Consider the following 24,362-nt stretch of genomic DNA (forward strand, 5'->3'; position numbering starts at 1 on the left):
AGATTCTAGAGCACCAAGTGCATTCTTGAACCAGTGTCTGGTGTTCCTGGTACCACAGACAGGGACAAACAACCTCAAGAATCTAGAAAAGAAGGGAATTATAATATATCTAGAATCCTTAGCCTGTGAAAGAAAAGAGCCCTTCAACAAAGATATTTTCCCTCCTATAGTGGTCCAGGTGAGTCTGGATTCCCCTTCTTCCAACCCTACTATTCTATGATTCTATGACAGCTATAGCTGAGAGAGAGAGTGTTTTTTTAAACCGTTTATGACTCATCTTACAGTGTCAACCTTATCTAGAAGGCAAGGACCTAGCTATCATTGTCCATGCAGCTGGAACCTCAAGGAAAGACTACTGTAATATATTTTACGTGGGTCCGCCGTTGAAGAGTGTTTGGGAACTGCAAAGTGTGCAGAAGGAAGTAATTCGTCTTTTGATGGACAATTGCACTGACTTTTAAGCAACTGCACTGACTTCCTATGAGCTTCTGAACTCAATGTAGGGGGCTGTTTAACTTTTTGGAGTCCTAGACCAGTCTTGGTGCTGCACATCTTAGTGATACGTCTCCCTAGATGAACCTGCTTGCTTCATATTTCAGTCACTGATCTAATGTAAAATCAACAAGAGCACGAAGCTGTATTTTCTCTGTCACGTGCCTAGTCCTATCTATGGCCCCCTTTGTAGGCAAATGAAAAATAGTTTATCCAAACAAGCTTTTAGTGATGTAATGGGATTTGCATACATTTTTATTGATGTAAGCGGCTTTGATTTTCTGTTAAAAGATGCAAGAGCTTACATTTTAAATAGAGAAATTAAGCTAGCAGAAGATTTGCCAGCTAGACTTTCTGGGTGGGACAGAACAGTTGTTTTTTGTCCGGAGGAGAATGTTGCAATCAACAGGCGTTCCCTAAAATGTACTTTATTGATCATTATTCTATTAATCCCACTGATACTATCACGTATGTTTTTATCAAAGTGCTTGTAATGCCATTTACAGTACCTGACAAGAATGTTAGCAGGGTCATTTTCCTTCCAGTATCTGCAAGAAACGGATTTAGGACATGATGGGGCCAACATTGAAGTCCAGTAGATTTTGATGGGAAATCTCCCACTGAAATCAATTGGACTTAAAATTGCTTCTGTTTGGCAGGATCGATCCCTGAATACATTTTGCTTCAGCACACCCCATCATAAGGCTTGCAGTAGCAGCTAATTAATGCCAATGAAATAATGACAATCAAAATTTGTTGTCAACATTTTAAAGAGAGCTTAATGGCATTGTAAACAAATTTGACAATGGAAATGTTTGGGGTGGATATTTTATACCATTCATGTTATTTCAGACTTTGGGGTTGGGGTAGAAGAAAGATTGCTATAGAGAATAAGCAAACCAAAATTCTCAGCAAGGTCAAAAGACCTGATCTTGGATAAATTCAAGATTAAGATTCCAAAAGAGGAGGAAGAGGAAAAATTACAGTTGTGCCTGCTTTGTATGTACTTTACTAAATTTGGCTGAGCTCAGCGGTGACTTTACATAAACATATTAGCTAGTAGGCCCAGCATCAGAGGTTGGCATGGAGCTGCCAAGGGCCTAGGGCACATATGGAGTATCAAGAGCGTGTTGTGGGTACTCTCACAAAATGGTTGGCAGGGGGCTTACCCAATCATAAAATGGTTGCCATGGTGGGCATGACCGGTCACAAGAGATTCCTTTCCCAGAAGCCAAACTGGTGAGACTCAAAGAAAAATATTTTGCCCAAGAACTTAAGTACAAGGCAGAGGTGGGGAGCTGAGCTCCAAAACAGAAAAGTACTTTTTTGAACCCAAATAAAGATGGTGCTGGAGAGCAGCACATTGCTTTGTACCATGCCAGCCTCCCAGTTAAGAAAACTGTTAATTAAAAAAACTTAAGAAATACAATAAAACCCAGGAGAGGCAGGGAGCCTGGTGGGTGCCAAGGGAGGTGTCTATGGGCATGCTGGTGGCCACGGACATCATGTAGGAGACCCGAGGCCTAATGCTCAGAAGCTCCCATCCCCAGTCTTGCCAACTCTAGGACGCATTTCCCAGCAGCACATTTGGGGTAATCTTACATGATGGGCAGCCATGGTGGGTCAGAGCCAAGGGCCAATTTGGCTCCCATTCAAAAGTTCCGCCGCCTGCAACAGCAGTGGGAAAGACTGGAAGGGGTCTCCCACTGAAGTTTGGTGATGGCTGTGGGGGGCCCAGTAGCAGCACTGTGCCTGGGGGCCTACCGATGTCTGGTGCCAGCCCTGTTAGCTAGCCCCAAAGCCCTGATCTTCAGAACAGAATTTCTACTTCTCATTTTCCCCCTTAACAGCTCAATCCTATGCATGTGTACTCAGAATTAAGTCCTAGTGAGGTCCCTGCGGCTCTCCAAAAAGTGTGCATACATTCATTGGCAGCCTTAATGAGGAGCATCCAACAAATGAGAGAGAGAGAACATAAGAATGAGAGAGAGAGAGCAAATAGGGAAATGAAGTAGGCAAGGGTGAAGAACTAGAAGAGTCCACAGTCCTTCAGATTCTCCTTGATGATTATGTCTGTCACGGCATCAAACACAAACTTAACATTCTGGGTGTCTGTAGCACAGGTCATGTGGGAGTATATCTCCTTATCTTCTTTTCTTTCATTCAGGTCTAAGAACTGGTTCTTGATGTAATTCCCAGCATCTTCAAAGGTGTTTGATCCTAGTTGGGGGGAGACAAAAGGGACTATCCATTTAGTATGTCAGACCTTTTAAAACCGTGTCCTTCCCATGATCTGTCTAATTCAGAATCTCCTTAAAAAAGTTATGTCATGCATGAACACATTTAGGGTGCAATCCTATGCATGTTTAGACAGAGAAAAGGCCTACAACTCCCAGCATTCCTCAGCAAAGCTGGCTGGGGAATGCTGGGAGTTGTAGGCCTTTTCTCTGTCTAAACATGCATAGGATTTCACCCTTAAATGTCTACAGTTGCTTTTTTTATTCACATGGAAAAATCAGAGACAATGAGTATGAAGAAATATTTCTTTCACTTTCCAAAAACGATCCCTCTGCAATCTGTCTTCTCCTCCCCCTCCCCTTCTTGCCATGGAAGTGTGTGGCCATGCCTGGAGCAGGCCTGTGTAACTTGTGACCCACCAGGTTGGTCACAGTCTCGTGTCCAATGAGAGGTGGATAAACCTGTTTCTCCTGCCTACCTTCAATCAAAAATCAAATAAATTGTATTTCTGCTGGCACCAGGTAATGGTGTATTTAGTGAACCAATGTGCTATATCACATCTTGATCGTGACTCCCTCACTTATCACAAATCATTACATAACTCTGCTTCTCCTTCCCACCCCTCTTCATGCATGACACACTTTCTGAAGGAACCCATTCACCTTCTTTCTTCCTTGGCACCTGGAATGTCATCATCCCAGGTTCTAGGGACCCTCAGACATACAGTTTTCTAGATGAAGTGAATGACATTTCAGGGTCCTGGTGCATAGAAAGATGCTGAAGTTTGAGGCAACTTCTCAGGCCTTCAGATCTTCTCTGTTGGAGCTGTTGCTGTAGTTGTTACCCACTGCCAGTCCAGGCCAGTGAGGAAAAGAAGGCAGGATAAGGCCATTTCCAGCTTGGATTGTTATCTAAGCCAGAGAAAAACTTGGGGGAAGTGGAACGGTGCTTGGTTTGGGAAACAGTGGAGCTTTATGACCTGGGCAAATGAGTATCCCTAAATGTTGCAGCTAGCTACCTAAGAAAACTAACATTTGCCTATGACAACTATTTGTTGGCATCTATCATACGGTCATGCTCATCAGAGAGCCAGGATTCTCCAACTCAGCGACTGACCCAGAGTTGCACTGAATAATCTGTGAAACAATCCACAGAGAGTGGAAAAGTGAAACATCTACCACCTTCATTAAAGGTAGACATGACTGGTCACCTGCTGAGGCCCCACACCCCAGCAGGGCCCCACTGACAAAAGTCCCCTGGATTTGCCCCCCATCTTCCCCATTGCAGCCTGCCTGTTCATGTGCCTCTCACTCTGAACATAAGCATATAAGAACATAAGAAGAGCCATGCTGGATCAGACCAAGGGTCCATCTAGTCCAGCATTCTGTTCACAGAGTGGCCAACCAGCTGCCCACGGGAAACCCAGGACATGAATGCAACAGCACCCTCCTACCCATGTTCCCCAGCAATTGGTGTATATAAGCATACTGCCCCTGATACTGGAGGCAGCATAGAGCTATCTGGACCAGTAGCCACTGATAGCCTTCTCCTCCATGAATTTGTCCAGTCCCCTTTTAAAGCCATCCAAATTGGTGGCCATCACTACATCTTGTGGAAACTAGGAGTGCACGAAAGCCACTTACCTGGTCTCGCAGCTTTTAGCGGTGGGGGGGAGGCGCTTCGCTGCTCTCCCCGCGAAGTTCAGTCTGGGGGAGGGGGAGGCTTCCCGCCTTGCCCGGCCGAAATTCAGGCCGGGGGGGAGGCTTCCCGCCTCACCCGGCCGCGAAATAAATAGTAAAAAAACAAACAAAACGCCCCCGTGATAAGGCTATGTGATGATTAACGTAGCCTATCACGGCTAGATCTGCAAAGTCACCCGTGATAGGCTACGTGATGATTTACGTAGCCTATCATGGCTGACTTTGCAAATCTAGCCGTGATAGGCTACGTTAATCGTCACGTAGCCTATCACGGGGGAGTTTTTTTTTTTACTTTTATTGGAATGGCGGCGGCGGCAGCCGGTCGAAAGATTGGCTGCCGCCCCCGCCCCTGACGAAGACCCGACGAACCGCCGCCGGGACCCGCCGCCGGGAGGGACATTCGGGAAAGGTAAGTCCCGTCCTGGGGGGGGGGGTGCGGGGTGCGGGGGGGGTGCAGAGAATTTCTCCCTGAAACTTCTTTGGGGGGCCGAACACGTTGGCGCTCGGCCCCCCGAAGTTTCGGGGAGAAATTCTCCGCCAACCCTAGTGGAAACAAGACCATGGTGGCGGTGGCAGCAAGAAAGAGGCGCAGGAGATGTCACGGCCTCCTTGGTCCCTGGCTCGCTGCCTGCCAAGCAAGCAGTAGCAACAATGTCGTGAAAGAGGAGCAGAGAGCTTTGGCCATGGGGCGGTATAGAAATGCAATAAAAAATAAAATAAAATAAAATAAAGAGCAACTGGTGACAATGGCAATGACAAGGTGGACTCTCTGAGAGAGAGGGTGTCTTGCCCAAGGACCCCCCCCCCCAAAAAAAAAACTGGAACCAGCACTGACCTTCATATTCTGGAAAGCAGACGCTGAGGTGAACTTTCGTTATTTTTTCTTGGAATAGATCTTTCTTATTTAGAAACAGTACGATAGAAGTGGTAGCAAAGTACTTGTGGTTACAGATGCTGTTGAACAGGTGGAGGCTTTCATGCATTCTGTTCTGTTAAAATGGGAAAGGGTGACTATTAGATGCCATCACCATCTGTCACTTTTGGCTCTGAAGTCTGAAGTACTTTTCCTATCAAGGCAGCAGAAATTCTTTAGATTGACCTTTCCAAAGTTGTTAGAGAAGGGAATATGAATAATGCTCTTAATAAACCATCCGAAGCTACATTAAATCTTTTTCAAACATAGCAAGCCCCTCTCTCTCTCTCTCCCCCCCCACTCCCCCGTCTCTCCCCCCCTCCCCCCTCTCCTTTTCTCGTTTGCTGTTCTGACTCACCACTTCTTCATCTTCCACCAGGACCATGTCATAGGCACTAAGGGCGGCACAGAATATGATGCAGGTAACTCCTTCAAAGCAGTGGATCCATTTTTTCCTCTCGGATCTTTGTCCTCCCACATCAAACATCCTAGGAAAAGAGAGAAATGATGAACATCTGTTCCCCCCCCTCAAAAAAATCTGTTTCATTCAAAATAATTTGGTGCCAATTTTTCACAGCTGCTCCCATCATATGCTGTGTTTTGCCCCCTCTTTGCTCATGGAAAAACTGTTGATCTGGTGAGAATTCAGGGCCACATGGCTCTACATGGCCATTGGCTAGCACAGCACAGATAGGAGGGCATTATGTAATACAGGTGTGGCCTTGGACCTGTCAGGGCCAGGACATTTACAATGCAATATTTATTATTGTTTTTATTATTATATTTCTAACTCATCTTTTCCCCTCTTGCAAGGAACCCAAGGCAGCTTACATGGTCTTCTCCTCTGCATTTTATCCTCACAACAACCCTGTGAGGTAGGTTAGGTTAAGAGCTAGTGACTGGCCCAAAGTCACTTCATGGCCAAGCAGGGACTAGAACCTGAATCTCCTGAGTCCCAGTACAACACTCTAACCACTACACCACACATGTCATTACATAATGAGTGGTTGTATCCAAATCTAAAGATGGAGGGCATGTTTTCCATGTCAATGTTCCTTAGGTCAGTGGATGCATAAACCAGAGCCAAAGATACTGCAGGGAAGGCAAAAGGGAAAACTTATATTTTTATACCAGTCTGGCTAGATCCCAGCCATATCCCACTGTATTCAGTGGGGCTTACTCCCAGGTAACTGTGTGCATAGGATTGCAGTCTAAGGCTGCAAACTTATACCCATGTACCTGGGAGTAAGCCCCATTGAATTCAGTAGACTAATTGTCTGAGTAGACATGTATAGTATTGCACCGTGAGTGTGATAACATATGGTGAAAAATTAACCATTCAAAATGTGCCTCATCATCCACAGAAGCATGTGAATTAGGGTGTATTTATTTATAAAATAATTTATTTAGGGGACTTTTTGACCCCAAAAGACCCTCCAAGGCAGCATACAATCCTAAAAAAGACAGAATGAATTAAAATCAGAGTGCATTAAAATAGAGACAGTTTAAATACAGCCAAAGAGTAGAAAAAGACATTCAGGGCAGATAAAATGCATGATGGCATTAAAACAACAACAACAACTTTTTGCCACCCACCGAAAACCCATAGGGCATGGGGTTAAGTGACAGGAGTGAGTTTCAAACTCTGGGAGCTGAAACTGAAAAGGCCCTGTCCTGTGTCCCAACCAAACATGCTTCTGAGGAACGGGAGATGGAGCAAGACATGAGATGATGGACACAATGGGCGAGCAGGCCCCATTCAGAGGAGGCTGCCTTTCAAGGATTAATCTGCTCACAAGTATATGCAGTGGAGCCTGGTGGCTCTGATTTTGGTGGGGCTTTGGATCAGTTCTGGGTTTTACTTAGAACCAGCCAGAACTTTAAATAAGCTATCCAAGGTTCTAAACACTATCTCCCAAATAGGTTCAGGACCTTGGATAGAATCATGGAATCATAGAATAGTGGGGTCGGAAGGGGCCTATAAGACCATCGAACCCCCTGCTCAATGCAGGAATCCAAGTCAGAGCATCCCTGACAGGTGGCTGTCCAGCTTCATCTTGAATGCCTCCAGTGTGGGAGAGCCCACCACCTCCCTAGGTAATTGGTTTTATTGTCATATTGCTCTAACAGTCAGGATGTTTTTCCTGATGTTCAGCCAGAATCTGGCATCCCATAACCTGAGCCCATTATTCCATGTCCTGCATTCTGGGATGATCGAGAAGAGACCATGGCCTTCCTCTCTGTGACAACCTTTCAAGTACTTGAAGAGTGCTATCCTATCTCCCCTCAGTCTTCTCTTCTCAAGGCTAAACATGGCCAGTTCTTTCAGTCCCTCTTCATTATTATTATTATTATTATATTTATATCCCGCCTTTTCCCCAATACTGGGACTCAAGGTGGCCTTACAGTGTTAAAACTTCTACAACTAAAATTTATTAATAGAAATATAAATACAACTGTACAAAAGTTAAAAATATAATTAAATCATCAATATTAAAATTGTAAAAATATTAAAACATTAAAAGACAACCAGAACAGCAAAAATAATATCTATACGTCACATTTTCACAGGTCCAGACTAGTTATCCCCGAAGGCCTGCTGGAACAAAAAAGTTTTTGCATGCCTACTAAAACATATCAAGGAGGGTGCCACTCTTGCCTCTCTCGGAAGGAAGTTCCAGAGCCTTGGGGCAGTCGCCGAGAAGGCCCTCTCCTGCGTTCCCAAAAGGCGTGTCTGTGATGATGGCGGGATGGCGAGAAGATCACAGGGCACGAGTAGGCTCATAAGGGAGAATATGGTCTTTCAGATAACCTGGACCCGAGCCATATAGGGCTTTATAGGACATGACCAGCACATTGAATTGTGCCTGGAAACAGACTGGGAGCCAGTGAAGCTGTTTTAACTAGGGATGTCAGAGAATTTCGCCACAAATCTCGAGGAGGCCGAATGCGCTGGCATTCGGCCTCCTCGAGATTTGTGGCGAAATTCCCCCCAAATTGGTGGCGAAACGGTGTTCCCCCCGCCCCCCCCCCGGGACGGGACTTACCTTGGGCGAATCTCCCTGGCAGCAGAGGCTCCAGCGGCGGTTCAGCAGCGGTTCGGTGGCGGCGGCTGCGGCAGCCGGTCTTCCGACCGGCTGCCACCACTGCCATTTCCAAGTTAAACAAACAAACAAAAAGTGATAGGCTACGTAAATCTTTACGTAGCCTATCATGGCTGACTGCAGGGACGCAAACGGTGGCAGCTACAGCCGCCGCCATTTGCAGACCCGGCCGGCAGGATTCACGGTGGGAGGGACGGGGCGCCTCACCCTCGGCCAGAATTTCAGGGGGGAGGGACGGGGCACCTCCCCCCCAGCCAGAATTTCGGGGGGGAGGGACAGGACGCCTCCCCCCCTGGCCAGAATTTCAGGGGGAGGGACGGAGCGCCTCCCCCCCACCGTGAATCAAATTTCGTCAAAGGTAAGGGACTTTCGTACATCCCTAGTTTTAACAGGGGAGTTGTATGCTCCCTGTAACCAGCCCCAGTCAGCAGTCTGGCTGCAGCTCTTTGAACCAGCTGAAGTTTCTGAACACTCTTCTGAGGCAGCCCCACGCAGAGCGTGCTACAGTAATCCAGACGGGATGTAACTAAGGCATGTGCCACTGTGGCCAAGTCAGACGTCTCAAGGAACGGGCGCAGCTGGCGCACTCGCTTTAGCTGTGCAAATGCACTCCTGGCCACCGCTGCAACCTGGCCATGCAGGCTCAGGGCTGAATCCAGAAGTACACCCAAGCTGCGAACCTGTGTCCTCAGGGGGAGTGTAACCCCATCCAGCACAAGCTGTATCCCTATTCCCTGATCTACCTTTCGACTGACCAGGAGCACCTCTGTCTTGTCTGGATTAAGCTTCAGTTTGTTTGCCCTCATCCAGTCCATTACTGCCGACAGACACCGGTTCAGCACCCCAACAGCTTCCTTGGAATTAGATGGAAAGGAAAAGTAGAGTTGGGTGTCATCAGCGTACTGGTGAAACCAGACCCCAAAATTCCGGACAACCTCTCCCAGTGGTTTCATGCGTATGTTAAATAGCATGGGGGACAAAAGAGAACTCTGAGGGGCTTCACAAGCCAATGGCCAGGGAGTCGAACAGGTGTCCCCCAGCACCACCTTCTGGGTCCGCCCCTCCAAGAAGGAATGGAGCCACTGTAAAACAGTGCGTCCAAGTCCCATCCCAGTGAGGCAGCCCAGAAGGATACCATGGATGATGGTATTGAAAGGCACTGAGAGTTCCAGCAGAACCAACAGGGACACACTCCCCCTGTCTAGTTCCCGGCATAGGTCATCCACCAAGGCTACCAAAGCTGTTTCTGTCCCATAACCGGGTCTGAAGCCAGATTGAAATGGATGCGCTCCAATATCTTGCCCAGAAATAGGGGTGCACGAAACCCACTTACCTGGTCTCGCAGGTTTTCACGGTGAAGTTCAGGGCAGGGGGGAGGCTTCCCGCCTCGCCCGGACGAAATTCAGGCCGGGGAGGAGGCTTCCCGCCTCGCCCGGCCGAAATTCAGGCCGGGGAGGAGGCTTCCCGCCTTGCCCGGCCGAAATTCAGGCCAGGGAGGAGGCGCCTTGCCTCGCCCGGCCGCAAAATTAAAAGTTTAAAAAAAAACAAACGCCCCCGTGATAGGCTACGTGACGATTAACGTATCCTATCATGGCTAGATCTGCAAAGTCAGCCGTGATAGGCTACGTAAATCATGACGTCGCCTATCACGGGTGACTTTAAAAAAAAAAAAACAAACGCGTACGCAAATGGCGGCCCCCATAGGGAGCCGCCATTCGCGTTCCTTATTTGGTCGCTGTAGTCTACGTAAATCTTTACATAGACTACAGTGACCAAATAAGGAACGCGAATGGTGGCTCCCTATGGGGGCCGCCATTATCCGTACGCGCTTTTTTTTTTTTAAAGTCACCCGTGATAGGCTACGTGACGCTTTACGTACCCTATCACGGCTGACTTTGCAAATCTAGCCGTGATAGGCTACGTTAATCGTCACATAGCCTATCACGGGGGCGTTGGTTTTTTTTTAGTTTTATTGGAATGGCGGCGGCGGCAGCCGGTCGAAAGATCGGCTGCCGCCCCCGCCCCTGACGAAGACCCAACGAACCGCCGCTGGGACCCGCCGCCGGGAGGGACATTCGGGAAAGGTAAGTCCCGTCCCGCGGGGGGTGCAGGGGGTGGGGGGGTGCAGAGAATTTCTTCCCGAAACTTCTTCAGGGGGCCGGACACGTTGGACCCTACCCAGAAATGGAATATTGGTGATTGGTTGATAATTGTCCAATATGGTGGGGTTCAGGGAGGGCTTTTTTTTTAACAAAGGTTTCACCACCGCCTCCTTCAGGCAGTCTGGAACTCTGCCTTGCCTAAGGGAGGCATTAACCACCCTCCTTACCCACTCAGCCAGTCCACCTCTGGCTGCTTTTATGAGCCAGGAAGGGCAAGGATCTAGAACACCTCCCCAAGGATCCTGTCCACATCCTCAGGCTGTACAAATTGAAAAGTATCCAACAACATTGGACAACCAGGGGCCAAAGTTACATCCACTGGGTCTGTAGCAACTATAGCGTCCAAATCAGAGCAGATCGGAGCAATTTTGTCTGCAAAGAGCTGAGCAAATTGTTCACAGCGGGCTGTCAAGGGGTTTAAATTATCCTCTTGTGGATTAGCATGTAAAAGACCCCTATCCACTCAAAACAGCTCCACTGAATGGCTCTCTGCAGATGCAATAGTAGCAGAAAAAAATATTTTCTTTGCTGCCCATATTGCCACAGAGTAGGCCTCCAAATAGGCTCTAGCCTGTGTTTGATCGGATTCACTCCCGAGTTTTCTGCCAAGGACCCTCCAGTTGTCTTCTCACTCGTTTCATCACTGCCAGCTCCCTAGAAAACCAGGGTGCTGGTGTGGTTCCACTTTGTGAGAGAGGACGCTCAGGAGCGATTGTGTCCACGGCCCTGGTCATTTCTCCATTCCAGAGATCAGCCAGGGCTTCGACAGAATCGCCTGCCGAGGCAACAGGAAAATCCCCAAGAGCTGTCAGGAAACCACTGGGATCCATCAGCCTCCTGGGGCGGACCATCTTAGTCAGCCCTCCACCCCTGCAGAGGTTCCGAGTGCCAGCAAGTCTAAATCCCACCAGGTAGTGATCTGTCCATGACAATGGAACTATAGAGAGTTCCTCCACCCTCAGATCACGATCACCCCATCCAGCACAGAAAACGAGGTCCAGAGTGTGCCCAGCAGCATGGGTGGGGCCAGATACCTTCTGGGACAGACCCATGGTTGTCATGGTGGACATGAAGTCCTGAGCCGCTCCCGACAGGGCAGCCTCAGCATGGATGTTGAAATCCCCCAGCACAACAAGCTGAGGGGTCTCCAACACCAACCCCAAGACTACCCCAGCTAGCTCAGGAAGGGAGACTGTTGAACAGTGGGGTGGACGGTACACCAACAGAATCCCTTTCCTGTCCCGAGCACCCATCTTCAAATACACACACTCGAACCCAACAGACTGTGGGATAGGGCACCTGGTAAGGGGGATCGAATCATGATAGACCACTGCCACTCCAGCTTCCCGCCCCCCAGGTCTTTCCTGCTGCTGAACAGAGAACCCTGGAGGGCAGAGCTGAGAGAGAGTAACCCCCCCCCCCAGCTTCGTCCAGCCAGGTCTCTGTAATACAAGCCAGGTCAGTGCTTGTATTACAGAGGTCAGGTCAGATCAAGTCCTGGATAGCAGTTGTTTTACCATTCCCTGTGACCTGGCATTCAGCAGCAGCAGTTTCAACCCAGGGGGTCTGTTGCCAGGGCCATCAGGTTATTTGAACTGGGGGACAGTTTAGGGACAGTCAGCACCCTATTGTTACACACTGTGCCTTTAGAGTGTGACTGTCTCCCCCATCTGTATCTCCCTCTGCCCTGTAGAACCGTAATGGCTGTTCCCTGCCTCCCAACACCTCCCCCCTTCATTGGAAAACACATATTTAATGCAGGCAGTCCAGCAGGCCACAGTGAGGCAAACAGTCCCCTTCCCTCCTTTCAAGCAGGGGGACAAGCCCTTGCTCTCCCCCAAAGGGGCTCCCCCAAAGGGATGACCCCCTTTGGTGTTGCCCCCATCAGTGGCGACACCTGCTGGTGGCGGTCCTGCCCCCACCGGGCCTGGGTTTTATGCCCAAGCTCCCACAGGTGTTGCAGCTGGGAGTAGGGTGGTGCTTGGCTGGACCTGGGTCTGCAAGGAGGCAGAGTAGAAGTCCCCCAGGTGGAGGTAGAGCTCCAGCAAGGCAGCAGCAGCAAAAGCGCCGGATCCCACCTGCCTTGCAACACTGAAGGGCTTCCTCTCCTTGCAGCAACGATGGCAAAAGTGGGCTTTGTTTCCTGTCCCCTGATCATCTTTGTTGATCAAGGGACTGGAACAGCTCCTTTAGAGGTCTGGCTGGTTCTGACTAGGGATGGCGAAGAATTTCTCCCCGAAACTTCGGGGGGCCGAGCGCCAACGTGTTCGGCCCCCCGAACAAGTTTCGGGGAGAAATCCTCCGCACCCCCCCGCACCCCGCACCCCCCCCCCGGGATGGGGCTTACCTTCCCTGAATGTCCCTCCCGGCGGCGGGTCTGGCTGGCGGTTCGTCGGGTGTTCGAGCGGGGCGGGAGCGGCAGCCGGTCTTTCGACCGGCTGCCGCCGCCGCCATTACAATAAAAGAAAAAAAAAAAAGTCCCCTGATAGGCTACGTGACGATTCACGTAGCCTATCACGGCTAGATTTGCAAAGTCAGCCATGATAGGCTATGTGAATCGTCACGTAGCCTATCACGGGTGACTTAAAAAAAAAAAAAAAAAAGTTTGTACGGATAATGGCGGCCCCCATAGGGAGCCGCCATTCCCGTTCCTTATTTGGTTGCTGTAGTCTACGTAAATGTTTACGTAGACTACGGCGAAAATAAGGGCAACGCAAATAGCGTTGCCCTTATTTTCGCCGTAGTCTACGTAAACATTTACGTAGACTACAGCAACTAAATAAGGAACGCGAATGGCGGCTCCCTATGGGGGCCACCATTCGCGTACGCACTTTTTTTTTTTTTTTTTAAAGTCAGCCGTGATAGGCTACGTGACGATTCACGTAGCCTATCACGGCTGACTTTGCAGATCTAGCCGTGATAGGCTACGTTAATCGTCACGTAGCCTATCAGGGGGCTTTTTTTGTGTGTTTTTTTTACTTCCACGTTCGCGGCCGGGCGAGGCGGCAAGCCTCCTCCCCAGCCTGAATTTCGGCCGGGCAAGGCGGGAAGCCTCCCCCCCTGGCCTGAACTTCGCGGGGGGAGCAGCGAAGCGCTCCCCCCCACCGCGAACAAGCTGCGAGAAAAGGTAAGTGACTTTCGTCCACCCCTAGTTCTGACCAAAACCCAGAATGGATTCACAGCCCCATCAAAATCGAAGCATCCAGCCCCCACTGCAGATATGCATTTGCGAAAAAGTGAAGATGCACCTGTTCCCCACTCAGTGATGTGCTGTGCAGTCCTAGGCATGTGCAATCAGAAGTACATTCCACTGTGTTCAATGGAGCTCGCTCCCTTGTAAATTAGGATTACAAGCTTAACTTCCAGATTCTGCAGTGACTGGAGATAAGTTTATGTGGGGAGCTTTTGCTTGGGGAGAGAAGCTGGTGTGACAAAATGGATCATATCCAACCTGTGGTCCAGAGCTTCCTTCTAGAGAATTGGGGGTGCGGGGCTGAAACACATTAAAACTGTTTAAGATCCATCTCCCAAAGGCCAAAACAAGTACAAAACATGGACAGTGGTTTGTTAGGGGCAAGTACCAGAAATGAAGAACTGCCCCTTGAAAAATTGGGGCAGCTGCAGCATATGTCCAACCAATCCACGCCTCTCATGTGGCAGTTTGTCATTTCTTCGCTATTTGCTTACCTAATTTGGTAAATAGCATGCAAAGCATTTTACAAATACTGTCTGATTTGCCTCGGCTTCCAACAACAAGAACCACTTTTTAAATATTAGAATTGGAAACGACATGCTATGCCTGACAGCCAGCAGGTTGTCTCTCACACGACACAATGGATAGAGCAGGCAAAACAATTCTTGTCTGTGATGCCTACTTGACAAAAGTCAGAGGGCAAGGGCACAATCCTATGGCTGCTAGTCAGCGGCTAGATGGCCATAGGTCGATTCCTGGGAACTGACCTCCCCCCCCACGCGCTGCCTCATACGCTGTGCGGAATGGCCCCGCGCTTGGAAGAAGAGCACAGAGCGGCAAAAACGGGGCAGTCCTGGGGGCATGTCGGGGCGGGGAAGTCGGAAATGCCAGTACGACACATCCTATATGTTGTCCGGCTGCCACTTCCCACGCTCTGAGGTCCCATGGCTGGACAGCCGAAATTGGCTGTCTAGACATAAATGCGGGGGGGGGGGGGCTGCAGTGCAGAAGGGACAATCCTCTCCACGCTTCTCCTGCCCTGCATTGGATAGGTGGTTGCCTCCGAGTTCGGAGGCAGACACCTATCCCAATAGGATTGTGCCCTATGGCTCATGTGGGCTCAGACCTACATGTATTGGACTGTGCATGTGTACATACATATCAGATTCCCCATTATTCTATCAGCTGCACTGGCTACCATTTCATTTCTGGGTGTAATTCAAGGTGCTGGATGTTACTTTGAAAGCCCTTAAACAGCTCGGAACCAAGATACCCGAAAGACCATCTCCTTCCACGTGAATCTGCCTGCCCTTTAAATCATCTGTTGTGCCCTTCTTACACATCCCATTGCCTTCTGAGGCACAGCTGGCGCCAACGTGCAGAGTGCTTTCTCAGTGGTGGTGCCCTATGCGTGGAACTCCATGCCCTGGGAGAATAGATTGTCTTTCTCTCTATGCCTTTAAGATTTGTTGTCGTTGTTGTTTTGAGATGCCTTTGGCTAAGGAGGGTTTTTTAGTCTTTCATGCTGGGGGTTTACCTTTTGATGGTTTATCTGGCTGGCTTGAATGTGTATTTTAATGTTTTAAATGTGGATGGTTATCACTGCTGCTGCCTTTTAATGTCGTATTGTGCTTCAAGTTTTGCTCTGTTCTGCCAGCTGCTTTGGAAGGGTTATATTTTGGAAAGTAGCCTAGAAGTATGAGTAATAAATTTAATTAATGAATAAATGTGTATTCTACCAGTGATTGTAATTTTTTAAGCCTTTGATTCTGTTGTTTAGCCTTATTTGTTGCTAGTTTTGAATCTTTGTGCTTTGGCTTTTTAAGGAAGGATCATTGTAATTTTTATACTTATTATACTTCGATAGCTGCTTTGAGCAACTTTTTTCTGGGGGGTGGGGGAGAAGGATATACTTTTTCTGTGTAAATTGTGGAAGTAAATGGCATTGGGAAAGCACTGAGACACGCCAGGTCCAGGGGCAAAGTGGGAAGAAGCAAGCTAGGCTCAAGGGTCAGACAGTCAGGGATGATCACAGAGTTCCAATAATGGTTGTATCTCTATTTAAAAAGATCTGGAGTGTCTCCTCAAAACAGTATTCTGTATTATTCCCTGCTACAGTGAAGCTGATTTAGACTATTTTGCATGGGGGCTGCCCAGGACTGGCCTAAGAGAGTTTGCCTCCTGAAGCAAAGGAGAAGACATCTTCCAACAGTTCCATGTACAGATGCTGAAGCAGAACCTTCTTTCAACACTGGCGATGGGACAGCATCCTCCACGATACCAGAGGGCAACTGGCTAACTTAGGGGGTAGAGGGCAGACTCTGTTGGAACACTGAGCTCTGTTCTCCAACACTCCCCAGCCCTCAGAATCTGCTTCTCACTCTGTCTACTGATGGGGCCAGCCCTGTGGCTGCCACCATGAGTTGGCAGTCTGTGTCCAGCAGCTTATCACTCAGATTTGGCTAGTTCCTCCACACCACCACAAATCCCACCACTTACAGCCTCCAGTGGTTTGGAGAAAACCACCTATCTGCATATTAAGCTGCTCACCATAGTGATTTAGAGTGACCTCTGCAGCACAGCCATAATAGGCAAAGCAGCTGAGAGCAGCTAGAGATTGAGCTAGAACTCAGCAGGGCTACTTATTTATTTATTGCATTGATACCCCGCCTTTTTTCCTCTTGCAAGGAACCCAAGGCGGCGTACATTATCCTCCTTCTCGTCATTTAATCATCACAACAATGACCCTGTGAGGTAGGTTGGGCTGACAGTCTGTGAATGGCTCAAAGTCACCCAGTGAGCTTCCGCGGCTGAGCAGTGACTAGAACCTGGACCTCCCAGTTCCCAGTCCAACACTCTCACCACTACACCATACTGGCTCTCAGTGGCTATGTGCAGCACCTGGTGTTTTCTCTTCTTCGATTACTATTTTCCCTGTCAACCTCTGGGAAGCTGATAGCACACAGCTGGAAAGCTAGTGTAGCAGGGCTTCTGGAGGGCCTTAGATAGCCAACACCACTAGAAGAACGGCATGGCTCCCCAGCAGAATATTCATTTGGGGGAGGCTCTGGTTGTGGCCATGGCAGCCACACCACAGCCTCCTGTTGCCTTTGAAGCAGTTTGAGGTTCCAGCCTCAGCAGTCTGCATGAGGTAGGCCACTTTGGCTCTTATCTGAAACCAGGCCCCTTATACGCAGAAGGAAAAGGAACCCTGAAGGATCACTTTCATACCTAAAGTGCAAGTCCTTGAAAGAAAACTGGGTCTCAATAATCCCTGTTGTCTTCACTCGTGAGCGAAGGACATCTTGTTCATTGGGGACATAGCCAGGAGCTGTTAGCCTGTCCAAATCATTGAGATAGCTGCAGAAATGAGAGAGAGAGAGAGAGAGAGAGAGAGAGATTAAGAACAGCAGGATGAAAACAGGAATACACCTGTGTGTAGGGCTGGTGCGGGCGCCCAATTCCATCCAGGAATCTGGTGGATCTGCCCCTGCTCGCACCCCCGAGCCGTGCTTGCTGAGCCTCTGCCCCTGCTCGCACCCTGCCCGCGCTTGGCAAATGGTCTGCACTCCCCCCGATGGCCTTGGCAAGTTCTATGGCCACATTTTTTGAGAAATAAAATGGGGATCTCAAAAATGCACATGTTTCCATACGAGCGAAAATATGTGCATTTTTGCAAATGTGTGTATTCGCATATATGAGAATGCACATTTTTGTGAATGTGCATATTTGTGGATGTGTGAAAATGCGAATTTTTGCAAAATGCGCATTTTCGTGCATACACAAATATGTGCATTTTTGTGATCGCCATTTTATGTCTCAAAAAATGGTGACCGCAGAGCTCGACAAGGCTGCTAGGGTGAGCGCAGGCTGCTCGTCGAGCCCGGGAGGGGCTTGAGCGTGGTCCGGGGACTGCTGAGCAGGGGCAGGGGCTGGACGGGTGCCTGGAGAACCCAGATGGGGGTGGGTTTGCACATCCCTACCCATGTGCATGGGTGAGAGAGGCTGGAGCAGGGCCTGGAACTCCAGAGGCATGACCTGGGAGACAATGGAAGGCCAATGCAACTCACGTGCATAAGTAGAAAACCAGAACAAAGACTCCTTGCAAGCAGATGGATCCCGATGACAAAAGCAGGGAGACAAGCCACATCAGGGGTGGGCAACTTGTAGGCCCAAACACCTCAGTGGGCATATTTCCCATAATTCCTCTGGCTACTCTGGCTAGAGCTGATGGGAGTTATAGGCCAAAATATCTGGAAGGCTACAAGGTGCCCACCTCTGTACTGCATGGAAAGTCAAATACATAAAATATGCATGTATGCACTGTTTTTGCATTTATGCTCTTTAAGGGTTTTTTGGAGGAAAGTTTAGAGGAGGAAATCAGCAAATGTATTTAAAAGAATACACATTGCCTGTTTCTTTGTTTGCCTCCATTAATATAACCAGAAGTTACATAAAGATAATAGTTTTTGGAATCATCACAATCAATTTGGTATAAAAGCTGCACACTTACACAGAAGCCTGCAACATGCTTAGGGCTAACGTGGGGATGGGACATGAGCCAGCAGACACGAGCTCTACAATCATGTTCAGCTGAACTCCTGTGCTCCTATGCAGACCTTGGAACTCAACATTAACCTTGGAACTCAACTTTAACCTTGGAACTCAACATGCAAAGATCTGTGAGGCAGCTGGGGTGTTTCGGGAGAGGGCATTCATGCTTGCACACTGCCCCCACTTTAGCCGTATGAGTGATGCACACAACTGCCTGCATAGGGCTAGACATACACACATATCCATATTTATGATGCCCATGGGGGGCTTCAGATTTATCAGCCATAGGCATGTACATTGCAAAATGGTGGGGGGAGGAGTTGAGAAGGAGGTGGAGAGGCACAGTTGATTGCTGAAAACTGGGAAGTATGGAGGTTGTTTTTTTCCCCCTGGAACAAGGCTCTGTCTGCTGGAACAGAACACTTATTTTACTGTTGCTGTGCTGAAGAACAGTGGCATAATAACAATGTTCTAATAGCATAAGGATAGAGCCAACACAGAAGCTATCCTGAAGCCAGAATCAAATTAAGTTATATCATTTCCAAGGCCCACCTACATGTGACAATAACCACATGGTTTGACTGTGAGTGCAGGATTTTCCTTTCACAAATTTGCATCTGAATGGGGGCCCTGATGTAAGGACGGAAGGGCACTTTAACCTCCCCCCACCACGTGGTCCCAATCTGGTCCTGGTCCTATGCTCCCTGCTATTTGTATAGAGAAAATGCTCCCTTAGCTTCCTTTGAGCTTCCCCCGCCCCCAGTGCAAAAAGTAGGCACAGGTGGACCACGCACACGAGGGTCCAGATCCAGATTGTGTTCCTTGTGTCTAATAGCTATATGTGAATAACAAACTCCTGCTGTCAAAGGCAAATCATACAATTGACATCACATGTAGTTTTGCCCTAATATGCCGGTGTATCGTTGTGAAAGGCGACTGCATTTTACATAAATACGCATGCACAAACATTTGGAGACTACAGAATTCCATCCCAAACGGATCACATACTAGGCAGCTGAGTCATTGAGTTGGTACTCTGATGCTCTTTCAAAACAGGCCTGGATCCCTGGGTCCCTCCACAGTCGCTTGATTATTCCAGCTAGTACAGGACACATGGTGCCATCTTCCATGGAATCTGCTGTTGCAAAAAGCACCCTTTCATCGTCCTGAAATGAGGTTTTTGTAAATGAATCCCTCCTGTTGTTTCCTTCTAAAATAACATGCATCGGGTGATACAGCTCAGGGTTAGTATTCAATGCTTTAAGTAACAAAAAATAATCTACCATGTTATGAATGTGTGTGTCTATCTATCTATCTATCTATCTATCTATCTATCTATCTATCTATCTATCTATCTAATCTATATAGACAACCTGATTCGTTGATCGGTCTTGGAGCAGGTTATAATATTAAGTATGATGAAGGGCTGTTCTCACTAGATGGAAACCTCTGATCTCAGAGGCTATCCTATCCCCTGCTGGGTTGTTACTGGCAGGGCAGGAAGAGGATGGAGGTGATTTAACCTTCTATTTCTGCTGGTTCCCCCACCCACTCCTGCTAGAGCTCAGATCTCTGAGCCTGTCTAGTTCACTTACCTGTGGCGGGTGGAAATGGGTGATGGAGAGGCCATAGGCTTCTGCAAATCTGGCCTCTCCTCTCCCTTTCCCCGTCCACTGGAACGCCTCTTTTTTTTACCTCTGTGAGGTCATCGGAGGTCCCTGTTGCAACCTTGGAAAGCAGCTGGCAGAGTTCTTTCTGCGATGGCTGCAAGGCAGTGGGGGAGGGAACAGGGAGAGGGCTCCAATGTTGGACACCCCCTCCCAAGGTCATAGAAGAGTCTGAATCATGCAATGGCCTCTGGGATGCTCTACAGGAAACACAGTATTGCACCCTAAATTCACAATAAATGAATAATGAACAGCTCATGTGTCAGCACAATATTTATTTCTTCATAATGGAAACTCCCACTGAACAGGACTTACTTCTGAACAGACAAGCGTAGGATTGTGCTGACAGTCTCGCAACATGTTATTAATAAAAAATCACCCCAAGAGCAGTGTTAGAGTCCGATTTGGTTTACTGATATAAGGCTGTATTAAACCCCAACCCCACAAGTTACCATAGATCATAAAATAGTAGGGTTGGAAGGGGCCTACAAGGCCATCGAGTCCAACCCCTTCTCACTGCAGGAATCCAAGTCAGAACATCCCCGACAGATGGCTGTCCAGCCTGGTCTTGAACGCCTCCAGGGTGGGAGAGCCCACCACCTCCCTAGGTCATTGGTTCCATTGTTGTATTGCTCTAACAGTCAGGAAGTTTTTCCTGATGTTCAGCCGGAATCTGGTTTTGTATTCAAATAAGGAGCAGGAGGCGGCCACGGGAAGGTTAACACATAGGTTGAGTTGTTTTCGTTTAGCTTTGAACTACAAGTAGTAAACAGGAGTGAGTTGGAAAGAGGAGTCATAACAATGTTAGAAGCTCAAGCAGTTATCTTATTGGCTAGGTTCATAGTACCAGCTTTGGAAATTGCAATTCTTTTGATTTATCTCCTGTTTTTGTTGCATTCTCTTTCCCTGTAATTGGAGAGAGAATTTCTAATGCTCATATAACCACCATGCTATTTCCTTTGTTTTGTATTTCTGAATTTCTCCTGAATCTCAGCAGTAAAGCCATAAAAATGGTTTCAAGTTACAATCTTGTCTATAGTGATGTTCTGTGGTGATGTTTACCTGTTGGGATTACCTGTTGTAACTTCGGCCCATGATTCCGTGTCCTGCACTCTGGGATGATCGAGAAGAGATCCTGGCCTTCCTCTCTGTGACAACCTTTCAAGTACTTGAAGAATGCTATCATGTCCCCTCAGTCTTCTCTTCTCAAGGCTAAACATGCCCATTTCTTTCAGTCTCTCTTCATAGGGCTTTGTTTCCAGTCCGCTGATCATCTTTGTTGCCCTCCTCTGAACCCTCTCCAGCTTGTCTGCATCCTTCTTCAAGTGCGGTGCCCAGAACTGGACACAGTACTCCAGATAAGGCCTAACCAGTGCTCAGTAGAGGGGAACTAGTACTTCCTTGGATTTGGAAGCTATGCTTCTATTAATGCAGCCCAAAATAGCATTTGCCTTTTTTGCAGCCACATCACACTGTTGGCTCATATTCAGCTTGTGATCGACAACAATTCTAAGATCCTTCTCTCTTGTAATGTTGTTGAGCCACGTATCCCCCATCTTGTAACTGTGCATTTGGTTTCTTTTTCCTAGGTGCAGAACTTGGCATTTATCCCAAGTAAATTAAATTTAAATTTCTTAAATTTCATTCTGTTGTTTTTGGCCCAGTGCTCCAGTCTATCAAGATCACTTTGAATTTTGTTTCTGTCTTCCAAGGTATTAGCTATCCCACCCAATTTTGTGTCACCTGCACATTTGATCAGCATTCCCTGCACCTCCTCCTCCAAGTCATTAATAAAAATGTTGACGAGCACTGGGCCCAGGACTGAGCCCTGCGGTATCCTGCTCGTTACCTCTCCCCAGTTTGAGAAGATCCCATTGATAAGCACTCTTTAAGTCTGATTATGTAGCCAACTGTGGATACACCTGACAGTTGTTTCATCTAGCTCGCTTTGAGCTAGTTTGCTAATCACCCCATTCACAGATGGCAAACTAGGGGCTATTTCATTGATTTTGGGAGGGATTCTTCCAAAGATTTTGGGAAGCGTTTACTGTTGGCAGTCAGTGGTGATGATTTTAATTTATGCCTGGTGGAGCAGTGACAGAGCTCCTTTCCATAGACACTATCTCCTCCTCAGCTAACTGAAAGTTGGAGACACCTTTGAACCTAGAAAGCAGAAGTTCTATAAATCCTAAAAGCTCTAGCCTAATACAAGACCCCCATCTACAATACTGGGATACTAATACTGACCAATTCTTATTGTTGTAAGGGCTTCAGGGTAAGTGTATGTGACTTTGTTTGAAGAAGATTCCAGAAAAACTAAAAATAGTATTATTCTGACATTGCATTTTCAAAGCTGTTGACACACTTGGCTACAGGCACAGAGGTATTTATTAGTTTTATGAGATGAAGGAGTTGGTGTGGAAAAAGTTGACTTTGGAGCAAGAATATCTAAAAAGAGATAAGTCCCTACAATTCAGTTCAAGATAGATCGGATGAATTGTATCAAACAGTAACTTACAGGAAGCATGTTGAAAGAAGAAATGACATGTAACAATCAGACACTGACCTTTGAGATAGGATACAGGTTATCTACCAAAATGGGCACTTCCAAAACATCTGATAAAGGACAGAGTTGTATATGTGCAGGTACAGATTTATTTATATGGAAGTCACACTTGGTTTTAGACATAAAACCTCAAGATGAGGCTGGGCAGCCATCTGTCAGGGATGCTCTGACTTGGGTTCCTGCATTGCGCAGGCGGTTGGACTCGATGGTCTCATAGGCCCCTTCCAACCCGACTATTCTATGATAAGAAATGGAAGTATTCCAAAGCAAATCCTGCTATTCTATTTTGCCTGTTCTACAGTGTACATTGGCTCTTTATTTTATTTTATTTATGTTTGTTTGTTCAAGGGATGTTTATCCTGCAATTGTATAGGATTTACACTGCATTGGTTGCCCTCCCTGGCTGGCCTGTTCTTTGCTCGCCTGTTCCTCTTTTCTTTGTTCTCTTAGTTTCTCTTCTCCTTTTCAGTGTAAGCTTAATCTGTTTCTTCTCCCATTCCCTCAGTGCTAGATGTTTCCTCAGGTGCCCTTCTGGTGGCAGCTGGGGGAGGCAGAGGCGACTACCGGGAGCTAGATGGGGGCAGCTCACCAAGCGATGCCATCTTCTTGTCCCATCCTATCAAGGCATTTCACATATTACACAACAGTAAACCTAGGTTTGCCATGGTGGGCACTAATCCAAGTTCTTTGTATCACAGACATGCTTTAAAACAGGAATGGACAATAGGGATGGGTCAAAATTGCCACCCCCAGTTTGCCACCCAATTGACAGGTGGAAGATTGGAGTGGCTGGTTTTTTTTGGGGGGGGGAGGTCATCACAATTTGACTCCCTGAATGGTTTTGTGGGGGAGGAGAGGAGGCGTACATTTATGGTGAGGAGAGCTTCTTACCTTTTATTTTTGTAACCTCACATTCCCTAATAGCAACCCTGTTGGGTGTGGGACACCATGGGACATGGGTACATACAGTAATAAGATGGGTGTGGGAGAAAAGCACTGACACCAGACTAGCATGAGGTGCCTTCAGCCCACCAGGTAGCATTTCTTTCCACCAGGAAAGAAAATGGGTGGGAGGAAAGTTTAATCCTCCCTTCCTGGAGCACTATGGCCCCAATCTGAATTAGGGCCACATGCACTTACACTGGAGCAAACAAATTACCACACATAGCTTCACTAGGCATGATTACAAGAACATTTAGTTTGGCCGTCAATGGCTTCACAGAAAGAAGTGGGTTCATTGCAACTACTTGAGTAAGGCTGGTTTTCTTAATGTCATGCTAAAGTAGCTCTGCATGTATCTGTTTGAGGTAATAAAAAGCATTCTCATACCTTGTGGTGGTAAACTATATTTTCTTTAAATATAGTTTAAACCTTCTCAGACTGTGTTTGAGTATTTCTCATGCAAACCAAGGAGCTCTGGTAGAATCAATAGGGAAGTAAGTATATCTCTGAGAAGTTTATCACACTATCAGGATAGATTATCAGCCATCCAAGTTAAACTGAGGCCTGTAATCAATTCGTGTAACTGAACTAGTGTCAATGTTCTATTAAAACACAGTTCAAAATGATGACTAAATATCTCTCTGTCTTTTTGTCTCTGTTGCAATAAACTCATTGTGGTGTCTATCGAAGACTGCGGTATTCTCACTTTTCCATTTGAAGCAGTTTTGTCAGTGTCATATGTACAAGAGTTCCTGGGCATGTACGAGTATCAAGCTGCCTGCCCTCCATTAGGAATTTTGTTCTCATGCACAGAAATATATAAATAGAGGA

General features: G+C 47.5%; 1 protein-coding gene across 1 annotated transcript in view; it reads right to left on the reverse strand.

The window, feature by feature from the left end:
• Nucleotides 1–1,250: 1,250 nt before the first annotated feature.
• The window catches only part of GNAT3 (G protein subunit alpha transducin 3), a 35,724-nt gene continuing 12,612 nt past the window's right edge, over nt 1,251–24,362 (reverse strand). The window contains exons 4-8 of the mRNA XM_084811085.1: nt 19,365–19,522; nt 17,034–17,162; nt 5,702–5,831; nt 5,266–5,419; nt 1,251–2,712 (exon numbers count right to left, since the gene is read on the reverse strand). Coding sequence (XP_084667211.1) covers nt 2,522–2,712; nt 5,266–5,419; nt 5,702–5,831; nt 17,034–17,162; nt 19,365–19,522 — 762 coding nt within the window. The 3' untranslated portion in view covers nt 1,251–2,521. The remainder of the gene's footprint in view (nt 2,713–5,265; nt 5,420–5,701; nt 5,832–17,033; nt 17,163–19,364; nt 19,523–24,362) is intronic.

This window comes from Heloderma suspectum, chromosome 7 (assembly GCF_057233095.1).
Source record: "Heloderma suspectum isolate Gila_16-S chromosome 7, 16-S_ref, whole genome shotgun sequence".
NCBI lineage: Eukaryota > Metazoa > Chordata > Lepidosauria > Squamata > Helodermatidae > Heloderma > Heloderma suspectum.